Source organism: Tachyglossus aculeatus, chromosome 16 (assembly GCF_015852505.1).
Source record: "Tachyglossus aculeatus isolate mTacAcu1 chromosome 16, mTacAcu1.pri, whole genome shotgun sequence".
Classification (NCBI taxonomy): Eukaryota; Metazoa; Chordata; class Mammalia; order Monotremata; family Tachyglossidae; genus Tachyglossus; species Tachyglossus aculeatus.
Window position 1 is genome coordinate 46,738,410 of NC_052081.1, and position 25,232 is coordinate 46,763,641.

Genomic DNA, 25,232 nt, shown 5'->3' on the forward strand with positions numbered 1-25,232 from the left:
TCCCTTTTTTGGTTGGAGCAAGTAAGCCCGAACAGCCCTCAACACAGTCCCAGACTGGGAACAGGTGGTGCGATATCTGGCTGAGAGTGACCACCATCCGTGCTTCCGGAAAGAGGATACAATTCCCAAGGGCTTTGGAATTCAATTTCTCTTCTTCGTTCTTCTCTCTGGGAAACTTTGGCGTGAGCCTGGCACGAATGAGCATTGAGGAGCATTCTGAGGACCTATGTGGCTGCAGAGCTATAATAATAATAATAGTATTTGTCAAGCACCGTACTAGGCACTGGAATGGGTATAAGAGAATCAGGTCCCACATGAGGCTCACAGTCTATGTAGGAGGGAAAACAGGTTTTGAATCCTCATTTTGCAGATGAGAGAACTGAGGCACTGAGTGACTGACCCAAGGTCACACAGCAGACGTGGCGGAGCCAAAATTTGAACCCAGGTCCTTTGACTTCCAGGACAAGTTTCTTCTCGCAGCTCTCTACTCCAAATAATTATCATTATCGAGGATATTGAGGAAAGAAGAGCCTCTTTTTTCTCTCCCCATCCTCAGCTTCTTGGCTTTAGAAATGTGCCCCCCATCTTTCCAGCCATCCTTAAAATACCTATTTAACACAAAATGGCCTCTTAGAGAAGTGGCCCCCACGAGAGTCAGCCTCGAATAAGGCACACAACTCACGACGTCAGAGATTTCAAAGTAACTTCAGGGAAACAACTCATCTTGTGTGTGGCATAAAATACCTTTCATAAAATATCCAGGTTGAAATAAACGTTGGATTTGATTTTTAAAGAGTAACGGCCAAAGGCCCGTAGCATTCTCAAGTTTCTTCCTTGTGACTTATAGCTCTGTTTTAATTCCTTGGGTTTTGAGCCAAAGCGTGTCGTGAGCATTGGCAAAAGGAACCCACCAAGAGCAAGTGAACCATACTAAGAGTGATTTAGAAGCCTGCAGTTTTTGACAAAAGGAGGTTGTCGTGCAATACTTTATCCTTAAGAACAAACCACTTTTCAGGTTCGATTGGCACAGCAAGGCAAAGAACCCCAATCTGTGCTAATAAGTATGTTCATATTCCCGTCTTCCCCAATGAGGCTTTGAACAGTCATCCATTAGTGTAACTGCCGTGATGGAGCACCTTTCGTGCCTTTGTGGAAGGCATTTCTCCCAAGCGCTTAGTACAGTGCTCTGCACACAGTAAGCTCTCAATAAATGCAATTGAATGAATGAATGAATGAAAAAGCATAAAAATAAAATCCCAACATAAAATTCTTTCCACCTTACCCAGTGTTGGCATACAAAACCCCCAGAGAAGCAGCCGTGGCTCAGTGGATAGAACTCAGGCCTGTGAGTCAGAAGGATGTGGGTTATAATCCCGGCTCTGCCACTTGTCTGCTTGGTGACCTCAGGCAAGTCGCTTCACTTCTCTGTGCCTCAGTTATCTCATCTGGAAAACAGGGATTAAGACTGTGAGCCTTAGGTGGGACAGGGACTAGGCCCAAACTGATTAACTTCTATCCTCTCTAGCTCTTAGTAGAGTGCCTGACACATGGTAAGCGCTTAACAAATACCATTAAGAAAACCCTCAAAACACTATACAGACAGATGCCCCTCTCTCAGCTTCACAAAGGATTTAGATTCCAGTTTGCTTCCTGGGAGAATCTGGCTAAATCTTGAGCCTACTTTGGCCCAATCTCACAAGGAAAGTATTAATTTCTTTAATTTGGGGGCCCATTTATTGCCCTTATGTAATGTCTGTGACAGTCTCTCCCTGTGTGGGTTCTTTTTAATGGAAGCAGGTCTGGGAAAGTCATGGAAAATTTCCTTTCAATTTCAAGTATTAAATCCTTTTGTTGTCCTTCAATGACCCTCTAATTTTGTAGGTCTTCATCTTGAAGTAAATTGGTCTAGCATGTGGATCAGAGAAGCAGCGTGGCTCAGTGGAAAGAGCCCGGGCTTTGGAGTCAGAGGTTCAAATCCCGGCTCTGCCACTTGTCAGCTGTGTGACTTTGAGCAAGTCACCTCACTTCTCTGGGCCTCAGTTACCTCATCTGTAAAATGGGGGTTAAGACTGTGAGCCCCCCGTGGGACAACCTGATCACTTTGTAACCTCCCCAGCACTTAGAACAGTGCTTTGCACATAGTAAGCGCTTAATAAATGCCATCATCATCATCAGAAAAAGAACTGCTTCCCTCTGGTCCCTTTTTGTAAGAAATCCATTCTGTCTCTTGCCACCCCATTACCAGTGATTAAAATTGCTTCTCTCCAGGCACGTTATTCACCACCAGATATTGTTTATTCCAAAACATGGTGAAGATGGTAAGATTTGTCTGTATGTGCCAGTGAGAAGCCTAGTGGTGGGAAGGGGTCGGGGGGGGGGAGGGGGGGAGAGAGGTAGAGAGGAAGAAAGAAAGAGTGTGTGTGTTTGTGTGAAATGGGGACTTTTAAAAAAATGATATTTGTTAAGCACTTTGTGCCAGACTCTGATCTAAGTGCTGGGGTAGATACAAGTTAATCAGGTTGGACACAGCCCCTGTCCCACATGGGGCTCACAGTCTTATTCCCCATTTTCCAGATGAGGTAACTGTGGCCCAGAGAAGTGAAGCGACTTACCCAAGGTCACCCAGCAGATATGTGGCAGTGGTGGGATTAGAACCCAGGCCCTCCTGTCTCCCAAGCCCGTGCTCTATCCACAAGTCCACGCCACTTCTCTTGTGGTGGAGACGTGGAGTCCCCTTCCTTTTCTCTGACACCAGAACATCCTTTTCAAATGTAAACATTCTCCTAAGGTGTGAGGCCTTCATAATAGCAAGATCAGGTTCAAGGGGGCTGATTTTTGGAGCATTGTGGCTTCTAGTGTAAACACCAACTAGATCTACAATAGACCTCCTATATGCTGACTTCGACCTCCTCTGTCTTTACAACAGTAGACCTCATTTGGCGGAAGGTTGGCCTTTGAGCTTCCAAGTCTAGCAGTGTGGCTCAGTGGAAAGAGCCTGGGATTGGGAGTCAGAGGTCATGAGTTCTAATCCCGACTCCCCCACATGTCTGCTGTGTGACCTTGGGCAAGCCACTTAACTTCTCTGTGCCTCAGTTCCTTCATCTGTAAAATGGGGATTAAGCCTGTGAGCCCCACGTGGGACAACCTGATCACCTTGTAACCTCCCCAGCGCTTAGAACAGTGCTTTGCACATAGTAAGTGCTTAATAAATGCCATTATTATTATTATTATTATTATTCAAATGAAGCATCTACCAACCCTGTTGCATTGCACTCTCCCAAGTGCGTGGCACAGTGCTCTGCACACAGTAAGCTCTCACTAAATAAGATGGACTGATTGACCTTCTGGTGAGTTTCTTTTCCTTACCTGTGCTCTGATGAGCCATGCCCTCAGAGATCATCCCGAGCCATCAGAAAAAAACCATTTTACCAGTCTGTTCGGTAGTTGTAACTAGGGACCCGAGTGAAATATGGATGGAGTTGAAATGAAGAGGAACATTGCCAACCTTTCAGAGGCCATACAGTTCCTCCTCCTCTGGACACAGGCAGGACAGAGGCTCCATTCTCTCCTCCGTCAGTAGGCCAGTTTATTCGACTTGAGCCGCATGAGCCACTCGTGAGGAGAGGAGGAAAATTTCAGTCAAATGTAGTTCATAAATGCATTCACCATCACCAAGCTCAAAAACTTCTCTGTCACATTTGTCACACTTTAACTTATTCTTTTGTACCTCTCATAATAATTGTTAGAGAAGGAGCATGTCTTAGTAGATAGAGACGGGCCTGGGGATCAGAGGGACCTGATTTCTAACCCCAGCTCTGCTACTTGCTTGTTATGGGACCTTGGGCAAGTCACTTCACTTCTCTGTGCCTCATTTCCTTCATCTGTGAAATGAGCCCCATGTGGGACATGGACTGTGTCCAACCTGACTAGCTTTTATCTACCCCACCGCTTTGTTCAGTGCCTGATCCACAGTAAGCGCTTAACCAATACCATTTCAAAAAAGAGGGCGTGGGGAGTGACCCACTAGTGAGAAGGGGGCAAATTTTTCTTAAACTATTTCAGTCTGCTTGGGTCTCAGGAGCAAATCAAAATTCTAGAAAGAATGGGCTAGAATCAGAATGTCCTGAAAAAGTTAATGTACCCCTCCAAAAAGAGAAATAACTTTTTTTGTAGTGACATTTATTAAGCGCTTACTATGTGCAAAGCACTGTTCTAAGCGCTGGAGAGGTTACAAGGTGATCAGGTTGTCCCACATGGGGCTCACAGTCTTAATCCCCATTTTCCAGATGAGGTAACTGAGGCACAGAGAAGTTAAGTGACTTGCCCAAAGTCACACAGCTGACAATTGGCAGTCGGGATTTGAACCCATGACCTCTGACTCCAAAACCCATGCTTTTTGCATTGAGCCACGCTGCTTCTCTTATTCCCTTACTGCCAGACTTGGGCCACAAAATATTATTGGTGAGTCTCCCAAATCTGTAGATACTGCTGTAAAGATAATAAGACTTTGGTTTCAAACCCTCAGTGAGTGAGGGGAAGCAGATGAGAGCCCCAAAATCTCTTACGTTGTGGGGAGGGAATGTGTCTACAGCTCTGTGGCATTGTCCTCTGTCAAGTGCTTAGTATGGCAAGCGCTCAATAAATGCCATTGATTGATTTCAGGAGCCTTTAGCAGGAGTGATCTGCACTCGGTGCCGGACTGTGGAAAGGTGGGCTGGGCGTAGGTGGGCGCGCCTCTTATACCCGTCACCCCGCCAGGCAGGGAGGGCACTATACCTTGGCACCGTCAGGGCCTGGTGTAGCTGTGTTGAATATTGGAGGTTCAGGGGGCCACAGCAAGTGACCCCGATTCATTCATTCAGTCGTATTTATTGAGCGCTTACTGGGTGCAGAGCACTGTACTAAGCGCTTGGGAAGTACAAGTTGGCAACATATAGAAACGGTCCCTACCCAACAGTGGGCTCACAGTCTAGAAGGGGGAGACAGAGAACAAAACAAAACATATTAACAAAATAAAATAAATAGAATAAATATGTACAAATAAAATAAATAAGTAGAGTAATAAATCCGTACAAACATATATACAGGTGCTGTGGGGAGGGGAAAGAGGTAAGGCGGGGGCGGGGGGCGTGGGGAGGGGAGGAGGGGGCTCATCCCTTGTGCGGGATGAGCCAGGTTCCAAGTTTTGATTTGGGTGAGGCTCTAGCCTCTAGCTCCTTCTGATTCTCCACCTCATAGAAAATTCTCATTTTTACAAACTTTTTGTTGTCTGAAGCAGTTGGAAATTCACCAAACCACACAGGATTGAGAATCTGACTTCGAATGAAAGTCAGAATGCTAAGGCAAGAATTCGGCATTGAAGAACTCTTTCTCAATTGTGGACTTACTTGAGTTTTTAGTTTTAAGACAAATAACACATCAGTGGGGCGAAGTAGAAGTCACTGCTGCCTTATCCCTGAGTGTTGGTTTCTGTCTGAATAGTAGCCAGTATTTTCTGGTCGTAGTGTCCTGGGAACATGAACCAGGAGATCGGGAAATGGGCCCTTGCCAAAAGAGAAAACGAACAGATGTGTCCCACTTTGGCAGATTTATACTTCGACTGTGTAATTTTTGTCCATTTGTGGAGCTGCTCCTTGGTACTACATGCTTTTCTCTGTGCCACCCCAGAGCCAGTTCTCGGACCATCTAGCTGTGCTTGTCAGAGTTGGAAGACCTCTACCACCACAACTTCCTGCTATTGTCCCAAACATACCAAGCTAAATTTTAACGGAAGTTAAGCTCCTTAGATTGCTTAAAGCATCAACTGACATCTGTTCAGTTTGGTCCCCTTTTTTTTTTAAAAAAAAAAAAGTTTTCTTTTATCAAAAACAAACTTGGAGGGTTTTCACCTCATACAAAGGAAAGCTGAAACCACGCAGGATTTAAAACCATAGAGGCCCTTATCTCAAGGTCTGATTTCTGCCACAAGATTAAGGGAGATACAAAGATTAGCAAACCAAAGTTGATTCAGAGCCCCGGAAACTAAGCCATTGTCTGTCTGGCTGAAGCTTTCCTATTCAGTTGAAATTCCTTCCAACTCTAGCTATGCTCTCAAGTTCCCGGTAGTTTACTGTTTCCTTTGCCAGGTAATTTGTGCCTAGTCCCATGAGGGGAGAGCCCGAATAAAGTGTCAAAACTATCCCCCCAACTAGATTGTTAGTGTTTTATTAATATGAATGTCTGTCTCCCCCTCTAGACTGTAAGCTCGTCATGGGTAGGGAAGACATCAGGTAATTCTGTTTGTATCGTACTCTCCCAAGCGCTTATTAGAGTGCTCTGCACATAGTAAGCGCTCAATAAATCCAATTGAGAGAAAAGAATTGTGCTTTGGAATACCTGGAGTTTATGCAAAAATATTGCACCAAAATGTTGCTCTTCCTTCTGACAGAAGTGCGATTAATAGAGCAAAAATGCCCAGTTTTACTCAGGTTACTTGGCTTTTTTTCCATCCCTCAAAGCACAATTTCTAATAATAAATATGATGGTGTTGACGTGCGTACCATATGTCAAGTACTGTTCTAAGCACTGGGGTAGATGCAAGCTAATCAGGTTGGACACAGTGCAGGCACTGTGGGGCTCACAGTCCTAATCCCCATTTTACAGATGTGGTAACTGCGGCCCAGAGAAGGGAAGTGATTTTCCCAAGGTCACACAGCAGACAAGTGCCAGAGCTGGGATTAAGAACTCAGGTTCTTCTGACTCCCAAGTCTGGGATCTGTCCTCTGAATTCACCTCTGAATGTGCTTCATATAGGATATCTCCCCCTTCTAGACTGTAAGCCCATTGTTGGGTAGGGACTGCCTCTATATGTTGCCGATTTGTACTTACCAAGCGCTTAGTACAGTGCTCTGCACACAGTAAGCGCTCAATAAATATGATTGAATGAATGAATGATATCTGAACCCATAGTTCTTGGAGGTTGTCAATCAGTCAGTTGTATTTATTGAGCACTTCCTCTGTGCAGAGCACTGTACTAAGCACTTAGGAGAGTACGATATAACAATATAACACACATTACCTGCCCACAGCGAACTTACAGTCTAGACGGGGGAGACCCAACTCAAACATTTCACTGATTGTTTGTGTACTGTTGAAGGATCTGTGGGACGTTTTAGCCAATTTCTTTAATGGATCCTCCCTTTCTATTGGTTAGTAATTTGGGCATGCACTGTGATAAAGTAATTTTCTTTTAATGAAGTTTAGGAAAGAACGGTATATCTTATGAATGACTTGTTTTTCCCCCTTTAAGGTAAAATGCATTATATTAAAACCGGTGGTCTTTTCAGACCCATGAATGACTTAAACTGGATGTAAGAAGTTAATGGCCTCAGGCTTTGGCTTTCTTGCTTGAGTTCTCAGTTTTATTTGAGTCCTTTATTAAATGTAAAATATTGATTTAAGGTTTTAAGGCACTCAGTCAGTTCTCCCTCTCCTACCTTACCTCACTGATTTTTCTACCACAATCCAGCCCGCACACTTTGCTCCTCTAAAGCCAACCTGGACAAGTCACTTCACTTCTCTGTGCCTCAGTTACCCTATCTGTAAAATGGGGATTAAGACTGTGAGCCCCATGACGGAGAGGGACTATGTCCAAACTGACTACCCTGTATCTTTCCAGTGCTTAGCACAGTGCTTGGCACAGAGTAAATGCTAAACAAATACCAAAAAAGAAAAAAAAATCCTACTCTACCTCAGTCTCACCTACCTTGCCACCAACCCTTCATTCACTTTCTCCCTCTGTCCTGGAACTGCCTCTTGCTTCATATCTGACAGCCTATTACTCTCCCCACCTTCAAAGCCAAAAAGCACACCTCCTCCAAGAGGCCTTCCCTGACTAATCATTATTATTATTATTATTATTATTATTTACCGAGCTCTTACTGTGTGCAGAGCACTGCACTATGCGCATGGGAGAATACAGCACAACAGAGTTGGTAGACACGTTCCCTGCCCACAAGGAGATTAAATTCTAGAGGGGAGGGAAAGACCGTAATATAAATAAATAAATTATGGTTATATACATAAGTGCTGTGAGGCCGAGGGAGGGGTGACAAAAGGGAGCAAATCCAAGTGCAAGGTTATATTGGTGTTCAGTAGAGAAGCAGCGTGGTGTAGTGGATGGCTAGAGCACAGGACTGGGTCAGAAGGTTATAGTAATAATAATAATGGCATTTGTTAAGCACTTACTATGTGCCATGCACTGTTCTAAGCACTGGGGTAGAGACAAGGTAAGCAGGTTGTCCCACATGGGACTCACGGTCTTAATCTCCATTTGGCAGATGAGGGAACTGAGGCACAGAGAAGTTAAGTGACTTGCCCAAAGTCACACAGCTGACAAGTGGCGGAGCCAGGATTAGAACCCATGACCTCTGACTCCCAAGTCCGTGCTCTTTCCACTAAGCCACACTGGCATGGGTTCTAACCCCAGCTCCGCCACTTGTCTTCTGTGTGACCATGGGTGAGTCATTCACTTCTCTGTGCCTTAGTTACCTCATCTGGAAAATGGGGATTGAGACTGTGAGCCCCACATGGGACAGGGACTGTGTCCAAGCCGATTTGCTGGTATCCATCCCAGAGCTTAGTACAGTGCATGGCACATCATCATCATCATCATCATCATCAATCGTATTTATTGAGCACTTACTATGTGCAGAGCACTGTATTAAGCGCTTGGGAAGTACAAATTGGCAACATATACAGTCCCTACCCAACAGTGGGCTCACAGTCTAAAAGGGGGAGACAGAGAACAAAACCAAACATACTAACAAAATAAAATAAATAGAATAGATATGTACAAGTAAAATAAATAAATAGAGTAATAAATATGTACAAACATATATACATATATGCAGGTGCTGTGGGGAAGGGAAGGAGGTAAGATGGGGGGGATGGAGAGGGGGACGAGGGGGAGAGGAAGGAAGGGGCTCAGTCTGGGAAGGCCTCCTGGAGGAGGTGAGCTCTCAGCAGGGCCTTGAAGGAAGTAAGTGCATAACAAATATTATTATTATTATTCACGTACAGTACCTAGTACTTTTTGGGTGTCTTAAAATAATAATAATAATGATGGCGTTTATTAAGCACTTACTATGTACAGAGCACTGTTCTAAGAGCTGGGAAGGGATACAAGGTGATCATTTTGTCCCACGTGGGGCTCACAGTCTTAATCCCCATTTTACAGATGAGATAACTGAGGCTTCAAGAAGTTAAGTGACTTGCCCAAGGTCACACAGCTGACATGTGGCAGAGCTGGGATTCGAACCCATGACCTCTGAAAAGCCTCACCTAAAAGCGACGGGATGTCACGTGCCTTTTCGTACTCCAACTGTCATTTTTTCAGTGTTGATCAGTTGAACTGTAACAGTTTCCCCGCCTCCTGCTTAAGGATTTGGGTGACTATACCTCAGTTTCACCTACTTTGCCGCCAACCCCGCACCCACATCCCCCCTCAGTCCTGGAACTCTCTCCCCCTTCATATCGTATGGTTTTGCTCTCCGTCTCCCCCTTTTAGACTTTGAGCCCACTGTTGGGTAGGGACTGTCTCTATATGTTGCCAACTTGTACTTCCCAAGCGCTTAGTACAGTGCTCTGCACACAGTAAGCGCTCAATAAATACGATTGATGATGATGATATTGTACAAACTGTTATTCTCCCCACCTTCAAAGCCTTAAAGCACATGGCCTCCAAGAGGCCTTCCCTGACTAAGCTTTTATTTCTCCTACTCCCTGTCCCTCCTGCTAAGCTCAACCCAAATGGAGCCTGGAAGAAGTTCAGGAAAACACAGAAACAGCGTGGCTCAGTGGAAAGAGCCCGGGCTTGGGAGTCAGAGGTCATGGGTTCTAATCCCGGCTCTGCCACTTGTCAGCTGTGTGACTTTGGGCAAGTCACTTCACTTTTCTGGGTTTCAGTTCTCTCATCTGTAAAATGGGGATAAAGACCGTGAGCCCCAAGTGGGACAACCTGATTACCTTGTATCTACGCCAGCGCTTAGGACAGTGCTTGGCACATAGTAAACGCTTAACAAGTACCAACATTCAAGCGTTTAGTACAGTGCTGTGCACACAGTAAGCGCTCAATAAATACGATTGAATGAACGAAAAACGGATGAATGTGCTTGTGTGCGTAAGAATGTGAGTGGGTGGTGAGAAGGCTGGAGCCGTCAAGTGGGAAGAGAGCCAGGGCTGGAACTTCAACCTCTGCCGTCCTGTGGCGATCAAGGCGGGGCACGTAGTCCGGAAGAGAAGACGGAAAAATCTGCAGAGGATCTCTTAAATTCAACTGACCCCAGAGATGGGGCAGAGGGTTTTCCATCTAGAGCTGGGCCTTCGCAGCTCTTCCCACGTGTTTTGTTTTGCTTTGCTTTTTTAAAAATGGTATTTGTTAAGCCCTTACTATGTGCCAGGACTGTAATAATAATAATGATGATGGCATTTATTAAGCACTTACTATGTGCAAAGCACTGTTCTAAGCACTGGGGAGGTTACAGGGTGATCAGGTTGTCCCACAGGGGGCTCACAGTCTTAATCCCCATTTTCCAAATGAGGGAACTGAGGCCCAGAGAAGTGAAGTGACTTGCCCAAAGTCACACAGCTGGCAATTGGTGGAGCCTGGATTTGAACCCATGACCTCTGACTCCAAAGCCCATGCCCTTTCCACTGAACCATGCTGCTTCTCTATGCGCTGGGGCAGAAGATACAAATTAATCAGATTGGACACAGTCCAAGTCCCACAAGGGGCTCGCGATCTTAATCCCCATTTTGCAGATGAGGTAACTGAGGCCCAGAGAAGTGAAGTGACTTGCCCAAAGTCACACAGCTGACAATTGGTGGAGCCGGGATTTGAACCCATGACCTCTGACTCCAAAGCCCATGCCCTTTCCACTGAGCCATGCTGCTTCTCTATGCGCTGGAGCAGAAGATACAAATTAATCAGGTTGGACACAGTCCAAGTCCCACAAGGGGCTCACGATCTTAATCCCCATTTTGCAGATGAGGTAACTGAGGCACAGAAAAGCGAAGTGATTTGCCCAAGGTCACACAGCCGACACGTGGTGGAGCTGGGATTAGAACCCAGGTCCTTCTCTCAGGCCCGTGCTCTTCCTCTAGACCACACTGCTTCCCAAGTTGTAATGTTGAAATGATCCTGCAACCTGCTTCTAAAATGAGGGGCTTCCTCCCCCAAAATGTGCTCTCCAGTTTGGCTTCAGAGTTACCTACCTTTTAAGCTTCATCTCAAACTGAAGTATCATGTAGTAAAATAAATGGCCAGTGTTAAAATGGGGCTAAGTTTGGGAAGGTTTCAGAAAACAAACAAAAAAAAAAGTTTTGTTTTTTTTTTCTGAAAGCTCAGGTTCAGCTAACTTAATGTGCTTTGGTTTGAAGATCCTTGCAGGGAACAAAGAGAAAGGGGATTTAGGGGAGGGGTTTGGGACTGGTAAAAGTTTCTTTGAGATGAAGGAATCTCAAGCTGATAGGATTGAGTTCCAACTCTTCCCTCAGCAAATAGGAAGGGGAATGAGCAAACACAAGGGTAACAAAACCTGAAAAGGGGGATTCTGTGGAACAGATCGTGGAAGGCTCTTCAGGGCCCCATTTTCTACCTTTTTATGACAGATTTGTCATGAAAGGGCAGCTCACCTCTCTGTTGAATCGAGACTAAGAAAATAGGTTTTATTTTAAATATCTGAACGGAATAAACTTTTGGCATCTTGCTTGGAGTTAAAAAAGGGCATGTTTGGGATAGGTCTTTTGGGTAGGACTGGGACTCTAATCCCCTGCCATCAAATTCCATAAATCTTGTTTAGTTTTTATTGAAGTGGGTTTTTTATGGTACTTATTCAACTCTTACCTCATTTGTAAAACGGGGATTGAGACTGTAAGCCCCACGTGGGACAGGGACTATGTCCAACCCGATTTGCTTGTATCCACCCCAGTGCATAGTACAGTGCTTGGCACATTGTAAGCACTTAACAAATACCACTATTATTATTTCTATTATTATTATTATTGTGTGCTGGGCACTGTACGAAGTGCAGGGGTAGATACAAGCTAATTGGGTCAATCCCCATTCTATGGATGAGGTAAGTGAGGCCTGGAGAAGTGAAGTGACTTGCCCAAGATCATACAGCAGACAAGTGGCGGAACCGGGATTGGAACCCAGGTCCAGGAGGTGTACTTATTTCAGTGTAGTGGGGGGAATAATGACAATAATAATAGTGATGGTATTTGTTAAGCACTTACTAGAGAAGCAGCGTGGCTCAATGGAAAGAGCACGGGCTTGGGAGTCAGAGGTCATGGGTTCAAATCCCAGCTCTGCCAATTGTCAGCTGTGTGACTTTGGGCAAGTCACTTAACTTCTCTGTGCCTCAGTTACCTCATCTGTAAAATGGGGATTAAGACTGTGAGCCCCACGTGGGACAACCTGATCACCTTGTATCCTCCCCAGTGCTTAGAACAGTGCTTTGCACATAGTAAGCGCTTAACAAATGCCATTATTATTATTATATGCCAAACACTGTTCTAAGTGCTGGGAACTGCTCAATTTGTCACCTTTCTCTTTCAAACTTTATTTGTCTAGATCCAATTTTGAGGAATTAGCATTCCTTCCTATCTTACTTTTTTGCGGGGATGGGGGGGCTGTTTTCCTTTTGAAGATTACTTTTTTTTTCTTCCCCCCTCAATAGGAAACCTGCTGACTTGCAGAATTTGGCTCCGGGGACCCATCCACCTTTTATAACCTTCAATAGTGAAGTCAAAACTGATGTGAACAAGATCGAGGAGTTCCTGGAAGAAGTTCTCTGTCCCCCAAAGTAAGTGTCAAAAGAATGCACATTCATTTCAGTAGTCCAGTGGGTTGAGTCTTCCATTCTTTTGCTCTGGACAGAGTGTTTGGGCTCAGCTAGAGAGAGATTCTCGCTTCCTTGGTAATGGCTACCCCCTGGTGAAATCCGATTCATGAATATACTTGTGACTTGCATGTATTTTAGGACGGTCAAGGAGGATATGATTCCCTCATGAACCGACTTTTTTTTTCTTTTTTGGGGGGAACGATCTTTATTAAGCCCTTACTATTTTTTATGGTGTTTGTTAAGCACTTGCTGTATGTCAGGCACTGTTGTGTGTGCTGAAGGCAGGGTACATCAAAATAAACAGATCGGAAGCCATCTCTGTCCCACATGATGATGATAATAATAATAATGGCATTTATTAAGCACTTACTATGTGAAGGCACTGTTCTAAGCGCTGGGGAGGTTACAAGGTGATCAGGTTGTCCCACGGGGGCTCACAGTCTTAATCCCCATTTTACAGATGAGGGAACTGAGGCACAGAGGAGTTAAGTGACTTGCCCAAAGTCACACAGCTGACAAGTGGCAGAGCTGGGATTTGAACCCATGACCTCTGACTCCAAAGCCTGTGCTCTTTCGGCTGAGCCACACTGCTTCTCTGGGTGTCTACACTCTAAAAGGGAGGGAGGCCAGATGCTTTCTCCCCATTTTACCAATGAGGAAACTGAGGCCCAGAGAAATTGAGTTGCCCATGATCCCTCAGCAGCCAAGTGACAGAGCTGGCCTGAGAACTCAGGTCCCTTGACTGCCAGTCTTGTGCTCTCTTCCCGTGGCCACGCTGACTCTCTCATGATCGTTCTTCTCTAAGCCAGTCCTCGATGGGAAATTGAAACCCGCAAGTATTCCAAAAACCTCCCGGAAGGCCACAGTTTCTATTTCCTTTCACACCAAAACTTTTTATTGCAAAAGAGCTGCAAAATGGCAATGCAGCCAGATGCCTGCTGTGAGCCTCAGCTTCTTTAATTTCTGTCACCGCCCCTCTGGAGGAACTGGTGAGTAGTGAAGTGATCAAATGGAAAGTAGCCGGGGGGAGGAGGGAGGGGGAAGCAAGATAACCCACCGGCTGAGTAATTGGGCCCCCAGTAATAGAGAGGTAACTTGTTCTCAAGGCACTAAGACTTGAGAGACTTGCCTTTTGGCCTTGAGCCATGAAAGCAAAGCTCACAGGCCAAGATATACAAATAGAACTGAACATACTGAGCAGTGTGTCATCCGGAGAGAACTACGTCGTCATCTATTTATGACACTTTGCCAGGCAAGTCCCTCCACTCGCCTGCTGGGTGACGTTGGGCAAGTCACTTCACTTCTCTGTACCTCAATTCCCTCACTGCAATCAACACCTGTCTTTGCTACTACTTAAACTGGGAGCCCCATGTGGGACCGTTTAGACTGTGAGCCCACTGTTGGGTAGGGACTGTCTCTAAATGTTGCCAACTTGTACTTCCCAAGCGCTTAGTACAATGCTCTGCACACAGTAAGCGCTCAATAAATACAATTGATTGATTGACCTGACTATCTTCTATGAACCCCAACTCTTAGTACAGTGCTTGGCAGATAGTACGCGCTTAACAAATTCCACAATTCTTTATTAGTAAAATGTCCATGCCCATCTGGTCAACGAAACTCTTTGACGCCCAAGCATCATTGGTGAGAACATCTATTGGCTTGATTTCAGACTGCGTCTAAGGCACTTGACATTACTGTCTGAAGTGAGGTTTTTAGAGTATTTGCCGGTTTCAATTACTTACCAAAGGCACTTAGAATACCACAGAGCCAATAAATTAAAATTGTGATCTTCATAAAATATGGATTGAGGCCATTCCTGTTTCAGAAGGGCTGGAATCTGTCATTGAGTGAAAATAAGCGCCAGATGGAAGGCTGGAAGTGGATGGAACCAGTTTGAACCCCTTTTTTCCATATCTAGCTCCTGAGGTTGAGGCACGTATTTAATGCCCAACCTCACAGCTATTTATTGAACGGGATATTCCCTTCATGTAACCGAAGACCATTGCGATCAAGCAATCAGTGGTATTTATAGAGCTGTTAGTGTGTGCAGAGCACTGTACTAAGTTCTTTGGGAGAATTCAGTTTTACAGAGTTGGTAGACATGATTCCTGCCCAAAAGGAGCTTGAGGTCTAGGGTAAGTTTAGTACTAACATTAGTGTAGTCTACAGTTGTACTTCTGAACGTATGTCTGTTTTTATCTGTATATCCAATTGTTCAGTGATTTCCCCATGAATCCGTCTCATACATTAGTTCATAAGCTCCTTGTGGGCAGGGAATGGGCTTCTTCTGTTGTACTTTCCTAGCGCTTCATGTAGTGCTTTGCAGTCAATGAAAACCATCGGTTAATTGACCTAAGATGTATTGTTCAATCACAAATTGAATGAGTCTCTAAACTAGTGCCATTAATAATGCCAATATGGAAGGCCCTTCTGCTTGGTCATATCCTGTGTTTAGTCTGTGGAGATGTGCCACAGACACAGCTCCACATGAGAAGCAGCATGGCGTAGCGGATAGAGCCCAGGCCTGGGAATCAGAAGGTCATGGGTGCTTAATACCATAATTATTATTATTCTATTTATATTCAGGAATGGACACCCCACACTTCCCTCACTAGTCTATCCCAAGGAAAGTTCTTCTGACTATCCAACCAAGTTTTCTTCTGCCTCAGTTCCCACTTGTTGAGTGCCCTAAGGACCATCATCATCACCTAAGGACCATGGTAATTATTGAGCACTTACTATGTGCAGAGCATTGTACCCGATTCTGGGGAAAGTATAATACCATAGAATTGATAGACGAGCTCCACCACTTGTCTGCTGTGGGACCTTGGGCAAGTCACTCAGTTCTGTGCCTCAATTATGTCATCTGTAAAATTGGGTTTGAGACCGAGCCCCATGTGGGACAGGGACTGCATCCAACCTGATTTGCTCATATCCACTCTAGCGCTTAGTGCACATAGTAAGTGTGTACTTAGTACATAGTAAGAGCTTAGTACACATAGTGTGGCACATAGTAAGCGCTTAACATATATCGTAATTATTGTGTGCCTCGACACTGAATGCTGACACCTTCTCCAATCTCTCCAGTGAATTCATTCATTCAGTGGTATTTATTGGGCACTTTCTCTGCAGAGCATTGTAGTAAGCACTTGGGAGAGTACAGTACACCAGAATTAGCCGATACATTCCCCGCCCATAATGAATCTAGAGAATGAGTCATCTCAAGCTGAAAGAAGAAAGGAGGGTGAGGGGTTTAAGGTGTGGAAGGTCCCCAGTTCCTAGGGCTGAGAGTTAGGAAAAAAGCAGTCCCTTTTGGCAAGCTCCACCCATTGGTGCTGAAATTGAGCCCTGGCAAAGAAGAGGTCTTGATTGGACCCTTAACTTACTGCTTAGTTCTGAATATCATGGTTGAAAAGGGACTTAAAGATCCTGGAAAGGGTCTAATAAAGGGATGAAAAGGAGGGTGATCCTTTGAGGAACCATGAAAGGAATAGGACTCCCTAGCTTGAGGAGAGAAGTCCAAGAGGTAACTTCTGTGACTGTCCATTAATGAAGATATTTTTGCGAGGAGTTCATTACTATCCCACTCCCCTGTAAACTGTAAGCTCCTTGTGGGCAGAGATTGCATCTATCAACTCTATGGTATTATACTTTCCCCAGCATCGGGTACAATGCTCTGCACATAGTAAGTGCTCAATAATTACCATGGTCCTTAGGTGATGATGGTGGTCCTTAGGGCACTCAACAACTGGGAATTGAAGCAGAAGAAAACTTGGTTGGATAGTCAGAAGAACTTTCCTTGGGATAGACTAGTGAGGGAAGTGTGGGGTGTCCATTCCCGAACATAAATAGCATAATAATAATTATGGTATTAAGCACTTACTATGTACCAGGCACTGTTCTAAGCACTGGAGTGGATACAAGCAAATGGGGTTGGACACAGTCCCTGTCCCCCGTGGGGCTCAGTCTCAATGCCCATTTTACAGATGAGGTAACTGAGGCACAGAGAAGGGAAGTGGCTTGCCCAAGGTCACACAGCAGACAAGTGGCAGAGCCAGGATTAAAACCCATGATCTTCTGATTCCCAGGCCTGTGTTTCTCTACTATGCCATGCTGCTTCTTGTCTGTCAGAACAGACAGTGATTTGTCCTGTGCAGTTTAGTCACTCTCCAGCTTGAGGGTGAAGACTGGACTAGGTAATGTCTTGATCATCTTTCCCCTTGGAGGCAGGGCGGGGGAAAATGTTGAATTATTGGCCAAGGTCCTCAGATATTTCCAAGTCAGGTGGAGTCTGGGGTCTGCGTCAAGTCATACAGTCTTTAGCCATTGAACTGTTTGGTAGGACTTTCTAGTGGCTTTGAAATGAATATTAAAGTGGCCTAGTACAGTTTTGCCTATGCAATCTCACCTACTCTGTAGCATAACTTTTGGAGTAGCAGTGTGGCCTAGTGGGTAGAGCATGGGCCTGGGAATCAGAAGGTCCTGGGTTTTAATCCCAGCTCCGCCACCTGTCTGCTGGGTGACCCTGGGCAAGATGCTTCATGTCCCTGGGCCTCAGTTATCTCATCTGTAAAATGAGAATTGAAACTGTGAGCCCCATGTGGGACAGTACTGGGTCCAACCTGATTTGCTTGTATCGACCCCAGTGCCTAGTACAGTGTGTGGCACATAGTAAGCGTTTAAACAAATACCACAATTAAATTAACCTCAGCACTTAGTACAGTGCCTCAGTACTTAGTATAGTGCCTGTCACATAGTAGGTGCTTAGCAAATACCTTTAAAAAAAAACTAGTTCACTCTGAACATCTGCATTTATTTTGGTCATTGCATTCTCACCTACTCTGTAGCATAACCTCGACACTTACTATAGTGCCTGGCACATAGTAAGCGCTTAACAAATACCATTTAAAAAAAACCCAACACTTCCCAAAAAACTCAAGTAGTTCACTCTGCCCATCTGCATTTATTTTGGCCTGTGCAGTCTCACCTGCTCTATAGCATAACCTCAGTGCTTAGTACGGTACCTGGTTCGTAGTAAGTACTTATCAAATACCATTAATAAAAAAAAACCCTCAAGTAGTTCACTCTGCCCATCTGCATTTGTTTTGGCCTATGCAATCTCACCTATTCTGTAGCATAACCTCAGTGCTTAGTACAGTGTCTAGTACATAATAAGCACTTAACAAATACCATTAAAGAAAAACAAATCCCCCAAAACGCAAGTAGTTCACTCTGCCCATCTGCATTTATTTTGGCCCTTCTCCCCCCAAGACAACAAACACATTCTGAATGAGCTCCATTCAACTCTCATTTAGTCAATGCCCTCCGCGTGCTAAATACTGTCCTGGATTTTGTTCCGAGACGCAGTGAACAAACGCATTAACTCGAAACACATGGTAAGTGTTCCCTAGCTGGATCCACAGGAAGGAGCGAATGGAGAATTTATTGTGTGAGGAGACCAGTAGGGCCCCTCCCCACCCCTGTGACTTCAGGTTTGATTCTGAGCCAGTCAGGGTGGTTGGCAGAAACCCAGAGACCAGTGACTACGTCTAACTTCTATATTTAATGGAGAAGAAAGGTACCATTATGGGCAGTTTGGAGTACAGGAAGGAAAGACAAGCCAGCCAACTGTATTTAGCCTCACCCTGAGCAAGCCGGCAGGCAGAAAGACCTTCTAAGACTATGATTGGCAAAACTCTGTAAAGCCTCTGCCACTTAAGACGTCACCATCCATCACTGAGTGTAGGAACTGAGGTTCTTCAATGCTTTCAGGGTATTTTTACCGGTCGTCTAGCTGGTTAATCTTCCCAAAAATGGGGCTGAAAAGCTACCGGATTCCTTTAGCCTTGGCTCATTTTGGAGCCGCTACATTCCAGGAACTGCTCAGATAAGCTGGAGACATTTAAGTCAACTAATCTGTCCTTCACGTGAGAAGCAGCGTGGCTCAGCGGCGAGAGCCCGGGCTTGGGAGTCAGAGGTCATGGGTTCCAATCCCAACTCCACCACATGTCTACTGTGTGACCTTGGGCAAGTCATAACTTCTCTGAGCCTCAGTTACCTCATCTGTAAAATGGGGATTAAGACTGTGAGCCCCACATGGGACAACCTGATTACCTTGTACCCCCCCAGCGTTTAGAACAGTGCTTTGCACATAGTAAACACTTGACAAATGCCATTATTATTATTATTATTATTGTTATTATTATTATTATTATTATTATTTTCCTCCGTTGAGGGAGAAAGAGTGCGTTTCAGAGCACCGCATTCATTTCGACTCTTGACCTGGGACCAAGTTGTGTCCTTCCTTTGAAATGCTCCATAGTACTTGAAGTCAATCAATCAATCAATCGTATTGAGCGCTTACTGTGTGCAGAACACTGTACTAAGCGCTTGGGAAGTACAAGTTGGCAACATATAGAGACAGTCCCTATCCAACGGTGGGCTCACAGTCTAAAAACAGTGTGGTCGTTCAGTCCCATTGAGGAACGTTGTAATGTAGGCACGCCTAGCTATAGGAAATTTCAAAATGTCTAGGCATAAATGCCTGCCTTCAAATAAGGAAAATGTCTCATTAGAATACTTTGTAATGATGGTATTTGTTAAACGCGTACTATGGGCCAGGCACTGTACTAAGCGCCAGGGTGGCTACAAGCAAATCGAGTTGGACACGGTCTCTGTCCCATATGGGGCGCACAGTCTCAATCCCCATTTTACAGATGAGGGAACTGAGGCATAGAAGTGAAGCAGTTTGCCTAAGGTCATACAACAGACAAGTGGCAGAGCCGGGATTAGAACCTGTGACCTTATGTCTCCCAGACCTGTGCCCTTTCCACTAGGCCATGCTGCTTCTTAAAATGGCCAAGCCATTGCAGCTCCCGGGGGGCCAGGCCCAGCTGAAAGACCCCCCATTTTTAACCCCGCTTATCTCAGGCCAGGTGTCTGGCCGACCACCAGCCAGTCACGTGGCCAAGTCCCTCACCTCCTGTAGAATTGTCAGGATTTAACATCTGCCGTCCGGAAGGGTGACCAGAACCGTAACCGAGAATCTCTGTGAACTCCCGTAGGACAGAGCATTTCATTCATTCATTTATTCAATCGTATAAAGCGCTTACTGTGTCCACAGCACTGTAGTAAGCACTTGGGAAAGTACAAAATAGCAATGAACACACACATTCCCTGCCCACAATGCGCTTACAATCTAGAGGGGGAGACAGACATTAATATAAATAAATATTCCTTCACTCCTTCAGTTATATTTATTGAGCTCTTACTGTGTGCAGAGCACTATACTAAGCGCTTGGAAAGTACAATTCGGCAACAGATAGAGCAGACCCTACCCAACAACAGGCTCACAGTCTAGAAGGGGGAGACAGGCAAAAAAAAAACAAAGCAAGTAGACAGGTGTCAATACCATCAGAATAGATAAATAGAATTATAGCTGTATACACATCATTAATAAAATAGAGTAATAAATATGAACAAATATACACAAGTGCTGTGGGAAGGGGCAGAGGAGCAGAGAAGGTGGGGTGCTCAGTCCGGGAAGGGCTCCTGGAGGAGGTGAGCTCTCAGTAGGGCTTTGAAGGGAGTAGAGCTATGTACATAAGTACTGTGGGGCTGGGAGAAGGGATGAATAAAGGGAGCAAGTCAGGGCGAAAGATTTCATGATTTTAACTTTCATTTGTTCTTCCTCTATGGCAGTTTTACGGTCCACATACACCAGGCCTATTGAGAATACGGCCCCTGAGGTCTTTTGGGAATGATATATAACTCCTTGCTACTTCCCCTGCTTAGGTATTTAAAGCTGTCACCAAAGCACCCGGAATCCAACACTGCAGGAATGGACATCTTTGCCAAGTTTTCCGCATTCATCAAGAATTCAAGGCCGGAGGCGAATGAAGGTAAAAAAGGCAAATCCTTCTCGACTGTAGTAGGAAAGAGCTGTAATGATTCGCGAATTTGCAGGCACTCCCGAGAGAACCTGTTTCTCCGTCTGGCCTTACTCCTGATTGACAGGGTTAAAGATGGAGTAAGTTGGGCTTCCTGCCTGGGTCATTTGGACAGAGAGAGGTAGGTTTTTTTTTTTTATGGTATTCATTAAGCACTTAGAGCCGTGCTTGCCACATAGTAATTGCTGGGGTAGATACAAGCTAATCGGGTCGGAAACAGTCCCTGTCCCACATGGGGCTCACAGTCTTAATCTGCATTTTCCATATGAGGTAGCAGACACATTCCCTGTCTACAGCGAGCTTACAGTCTAGAGGAGGAGACAGGCATTAATATAAATAAAGCAATATGAGTAAAATAAAATAAATATAGCGAGTCTTTAGCACCTATGCCAGAGGCTGGCATGCCAGACAGCATGCCTCTGAGTGCCCTCTTCATAGGGCTGCTTTTTATCACATGGTGACGGGTTGTAAGGTTGAGGGGGGGGACTTTAGGCCTTATCTGATCTTCACTCTTATCACTGGCACTCAAGGCTAAGTGGGGAAGGCCTTTTTGGGGTTTTTTTGTTTTGTTTTGGTGTGGGGGAGGAGGGAAGTGGTTGTCACTTGGCCTGTTCTTAGGCTAGATGCCAATTTGTGACTCCCGTTCGTTTCAGAGACTTTTTGTACACTGTCCTTTGTTTAAAGTTTTCACCTTAGGAATGGCTCGCAGTTCAAAACTCATCAAAACAGGCCCCATTTTTTTGCTTTGGCCCAGACCATCCTGTTGCACTCTTTTTCCCTCCCCCTTCCACTCCCCTCCTTCCGACTTCCGTTCTCCTTCCATGGAAGAGGAGACCAGCTCCTCCTAAAATAGCTACACCGAAAGCTCAAGTGTTAGTAAACAAGAGGCCAAAAAAAAAAAAAAATCCAACTAAAACTTTCCAGCCTCGGTTTGAAATTCAAAAAACTCTCCACAGAAGCTCAGGCAGGCAGCTTGGGTGGGGCTCTTCTGGGCAAGTGTTTTGAGGCCTCTTTCACCCTTAAATGGCAGCAAATGATCCAGGGCCCTCCCAGGGAAGGCACACAACTGCCGTGCTGGCAGAAGAGGAGCAACAAGATATCAGTATTATTAAGTAAAGCCTGGCTTTGCACTGGCAAATATCCTTCCTCTGCCCCTGGAGCAGGCAGGCAGGCAGCCAAGACTGCCATGTGGCTGCCTCTTAAAATTGAAATCGCTGGGGCAGACTTGCCCGTTGCGATGAAATTTATAAAACCCGGTGTTGGATGTCAGCATTTTCTGCCTGTCTCGCAAAATAATGACCCATTGCTTCAAATATTTGCACAGCTTTGACCGCAGACTTGTTCCAGTAGCAGTCTTTGGTTGGAGTGGTTTTCCTCCCCTCTTCCCCCTAACGAGAGAGCCCCTGGCTGTATCAGCCAAAGTTTTTGTCTAAGAAATGAGGGTGGGCGCAAACTGAGACCATATTGAGTAGCAGCGTGGCTTAGTAGGTACGGGGTGGGCCTGGGATTCAGAAGGCCTGAGTTCTAATCCTGCACTGTGTAACTTGGGGCAAGTCACTTCACTTCTCTGTGCCTCAGTTCCCTCATCTGGAAAATGGATATTAAGGGTGTGAGCCCCATGTGGGACACGGATTGTGTCCAACATGATTAACGTATCTACCCCAGTGCTTAGAATAATGTTTGGCACATAGGAAGGGCCTAACAAGTACCAGACGTATTATTATCATATTGGAATACCTTCCCTCCCCAGCCGGCATCCCTGCTGAACAACTAAGTCTCTCTTTACACTTTCCTCCTGTTGTGGTCCACTGTGGCCCCTCAGCCCTCGACACTGGTCGGGGTCTCCCTCCTGCCGTCCCGGCCTTCTTTGGGCTCTTCCCCTTTTTCTCTCCTCCCTCCTGCCTAAAATCTCAACTTTTCTGTCTTGATTTACATCTCCCCTCTCCTTCTGGTGGAACTTTACTAAATGGAATTTTTGACCAGCAGGAAGTTTGGCTGTCTCGAGAAGCTTAAAAATACCTTTAAACAAACCCAAACCAAACTTGGCGCTCCGAGGGGAAAGGATGCCTCATTCAGCTGTAGCTTTCTAGAACTTTCTACGTTTTTTCCTTTAACTTCCAACTCGATTCTCCCTAAAATAGCGCTGTAGCCCTCAAGATGCCACAGCCCATAAGGACTCAAGGCACAATGAACTGCACAGTGCATAATTTGAAGGCCTTTCTATTAAATTACCGATTGGTAAATAAGAACTTGCAGTTGCCAAGCAACCTTCCGCCACAGGGATCCGCTGCAGCAGCGAGACTTTGGAAAACAATATTCCAAGCCACTTGGGAGTTTAACAGGCTTCTCCAGTGAGCTTTTGCTGTTTCAGGTCTCTTGTCTCAACCACAGCGTGGTTGCTTTCATGATTGTGTTGAGGGAAAGTATCTCGACTAGTACCTCTCTTTCTCCACCGAGAAAAGAATTCTGGATTTAAAGAAGGAGCCTGTCAAATTCTGGGGCCTAGAAAGTGTAATTTATTTGCAATAATGTCTGTCTCCCCTCTAAGTGCTTGGGAGAGTACAGAACAATTGAGTTAGTAGACACTTTCCCTGCCCACAGTGAACACACTGACTAAAGGGTGCATAGATGGAGGGAGCAACTCTTATTCTCTGACAATTTTTTTTTATGGTATTTAAGCGCTCAGTATGTGCCAGGGGTTATACTAGGCGCTGGGGTAGATGTAAGATAATCAGGTTGGACACAGTCCATGTCCCACATGGGGTTCACAGTTTTAGTCCCCATTTTACAGATGAAGTAACTGAGGCCCTGAGAAGTGAAGTGACTTGCCCAAGGTCACACAGCAGATAAGTGGAGGAGGAGGGATTAGAAGCCAGGTCCTCTGACCCAGGCCTGTGCTATTTCCACAGAGCTTCCCACTTGCAAATAGTAGTCTGTGTTCCTGTGTTCCATGGCAGCCCTCACAATCTTGATCATACGAACAATAAGAGCCATTCAATGGGAAATAAAACCCAGCCAGGTGTTGCATATTTAGATTGCTACTGAATCTTAATGGTAATTTAATTTCCTACTTTCTTAATATGCCAACCGTAATGGGATCACTTTTTTGCACCGGGAAATGGCGAGGCTGCTTCTTCCCTCCGTCAGAGAAAGGAAATCCTTCCTTGGCTTCCTGATCTTCTTTGCTTTGTTAGCTCAAACCTGGAATCTGTCTCTCTCCTCCACGCTGCAGTCCTCTTTACATATTTATTACTCTATTTATTTATTTTACTTGTACATATCTATTCTATTTATTTTATTTTGTTAGTATGTTTGGTTTTGTTCTCTGTCTCCCCCTTTTAGACTGTGAGCCCACCATTGGGTAGGGACTGTCTCTGTAAATTTGTACTTCCCAAGCCCTTAGTACAGTGCTCTGCACATAGTAAGCGCTCAATAAATACAATTGATGAAATTAAAACAATGGAAAGACTTTATTCTCTCTGATCTAGAGCCTCCGTCTTTAGGATTTAGTGACCCTACATCAGGGTGGTGTTGGAAGAACAGTGACTGTCAGCCCCAAATGTCAGATCCTGGGGTGCTTCAAGGTTTGGGAAAATCAGTCCGTCAAACGTATTTATTGAGCGCTTACTGAGTGCAGAGCACTGTGCAAAGCGCTTGGGAGAGTATAACAGTAAACAGACACATTCTCTGCCCTCAATGAGCTTACAGTCCAGAAGGAAGCAGCGTGGTCTAGTGGATAGAGCTCAGGTCTGGGGGACAGAAGGACCTGGCTTCTAACCCTTACTTACTCTGCCACTTGTTGACTATGTGACCTTGGGCAAATCACTTCATTTCTCTGTGCCTCAGTTCCCTCATCTGTAACATGGGACTTAAGAGTGTGAGCCCCATGTGGGACAGGGATTGTGTCCAACCTGATTAGCTTGTATCTACCCCAGTACTTAGTTCAATACCTGGAGCATAACAAGAGTTTAACAAATACCATAAAAATTAAAAAAAAACCCAGCTCCTTCTGACAGGGAGTAATTGCACTGAGGCCCCCTGCTCCATGTAGGAGGTTATCCTTGGAGCTCATAGTAATAATAATAATGGTATTTGTTAAACGCTTGCTATATACCAAGCACTGTTCTAAGCACTGGGGTAGATACAAGGTTATCAGGTTGTCCCACATGGGGCTCAAAGTTTTCACACCCATTTTACAGATGAAGTAACTGAAGCACAGAGAAGTTAAGTGACTTGCCCAAAGTCACACAGCTGACAAGTGGCAGAGCCTGGATTAGAACCCATTCTTTCCCATAGTAAGTGTTTCCATCACCTAATACAGGGCCTGGCACATAGGATATACTTAACAAATACCATAATTATTTTTATTAAGCTTGCAATCTGGGAGATAAGAAGG

General features: G+C 45.0%; 1 protein-coding gene across 1 annotated transcript in view; it reads left to right on the forward strand.

Moving 5' to 3' along the window:
• Positions 1-25,232, forward strand: part of CLIC4 (chloride intracellular channel 4) — a 71,670-nt gene that overhangs the window by 37,641 nt on the left and 8,797 nt on the right. Inside the window, exons 3-4 of the mRNA XM_038757699.1 lie at positions 12,720-12,845; positions 20,682-20,788. Coding sequence (XP_038613627.1) covers positions 12,720-12,845; positions 20,682-20,788 — 233 coding nt within the window. The remainder of the gene's footprint in view (positions 1-12,719; positions 12,846-20,681; positions 20,789-25,232) is intronic.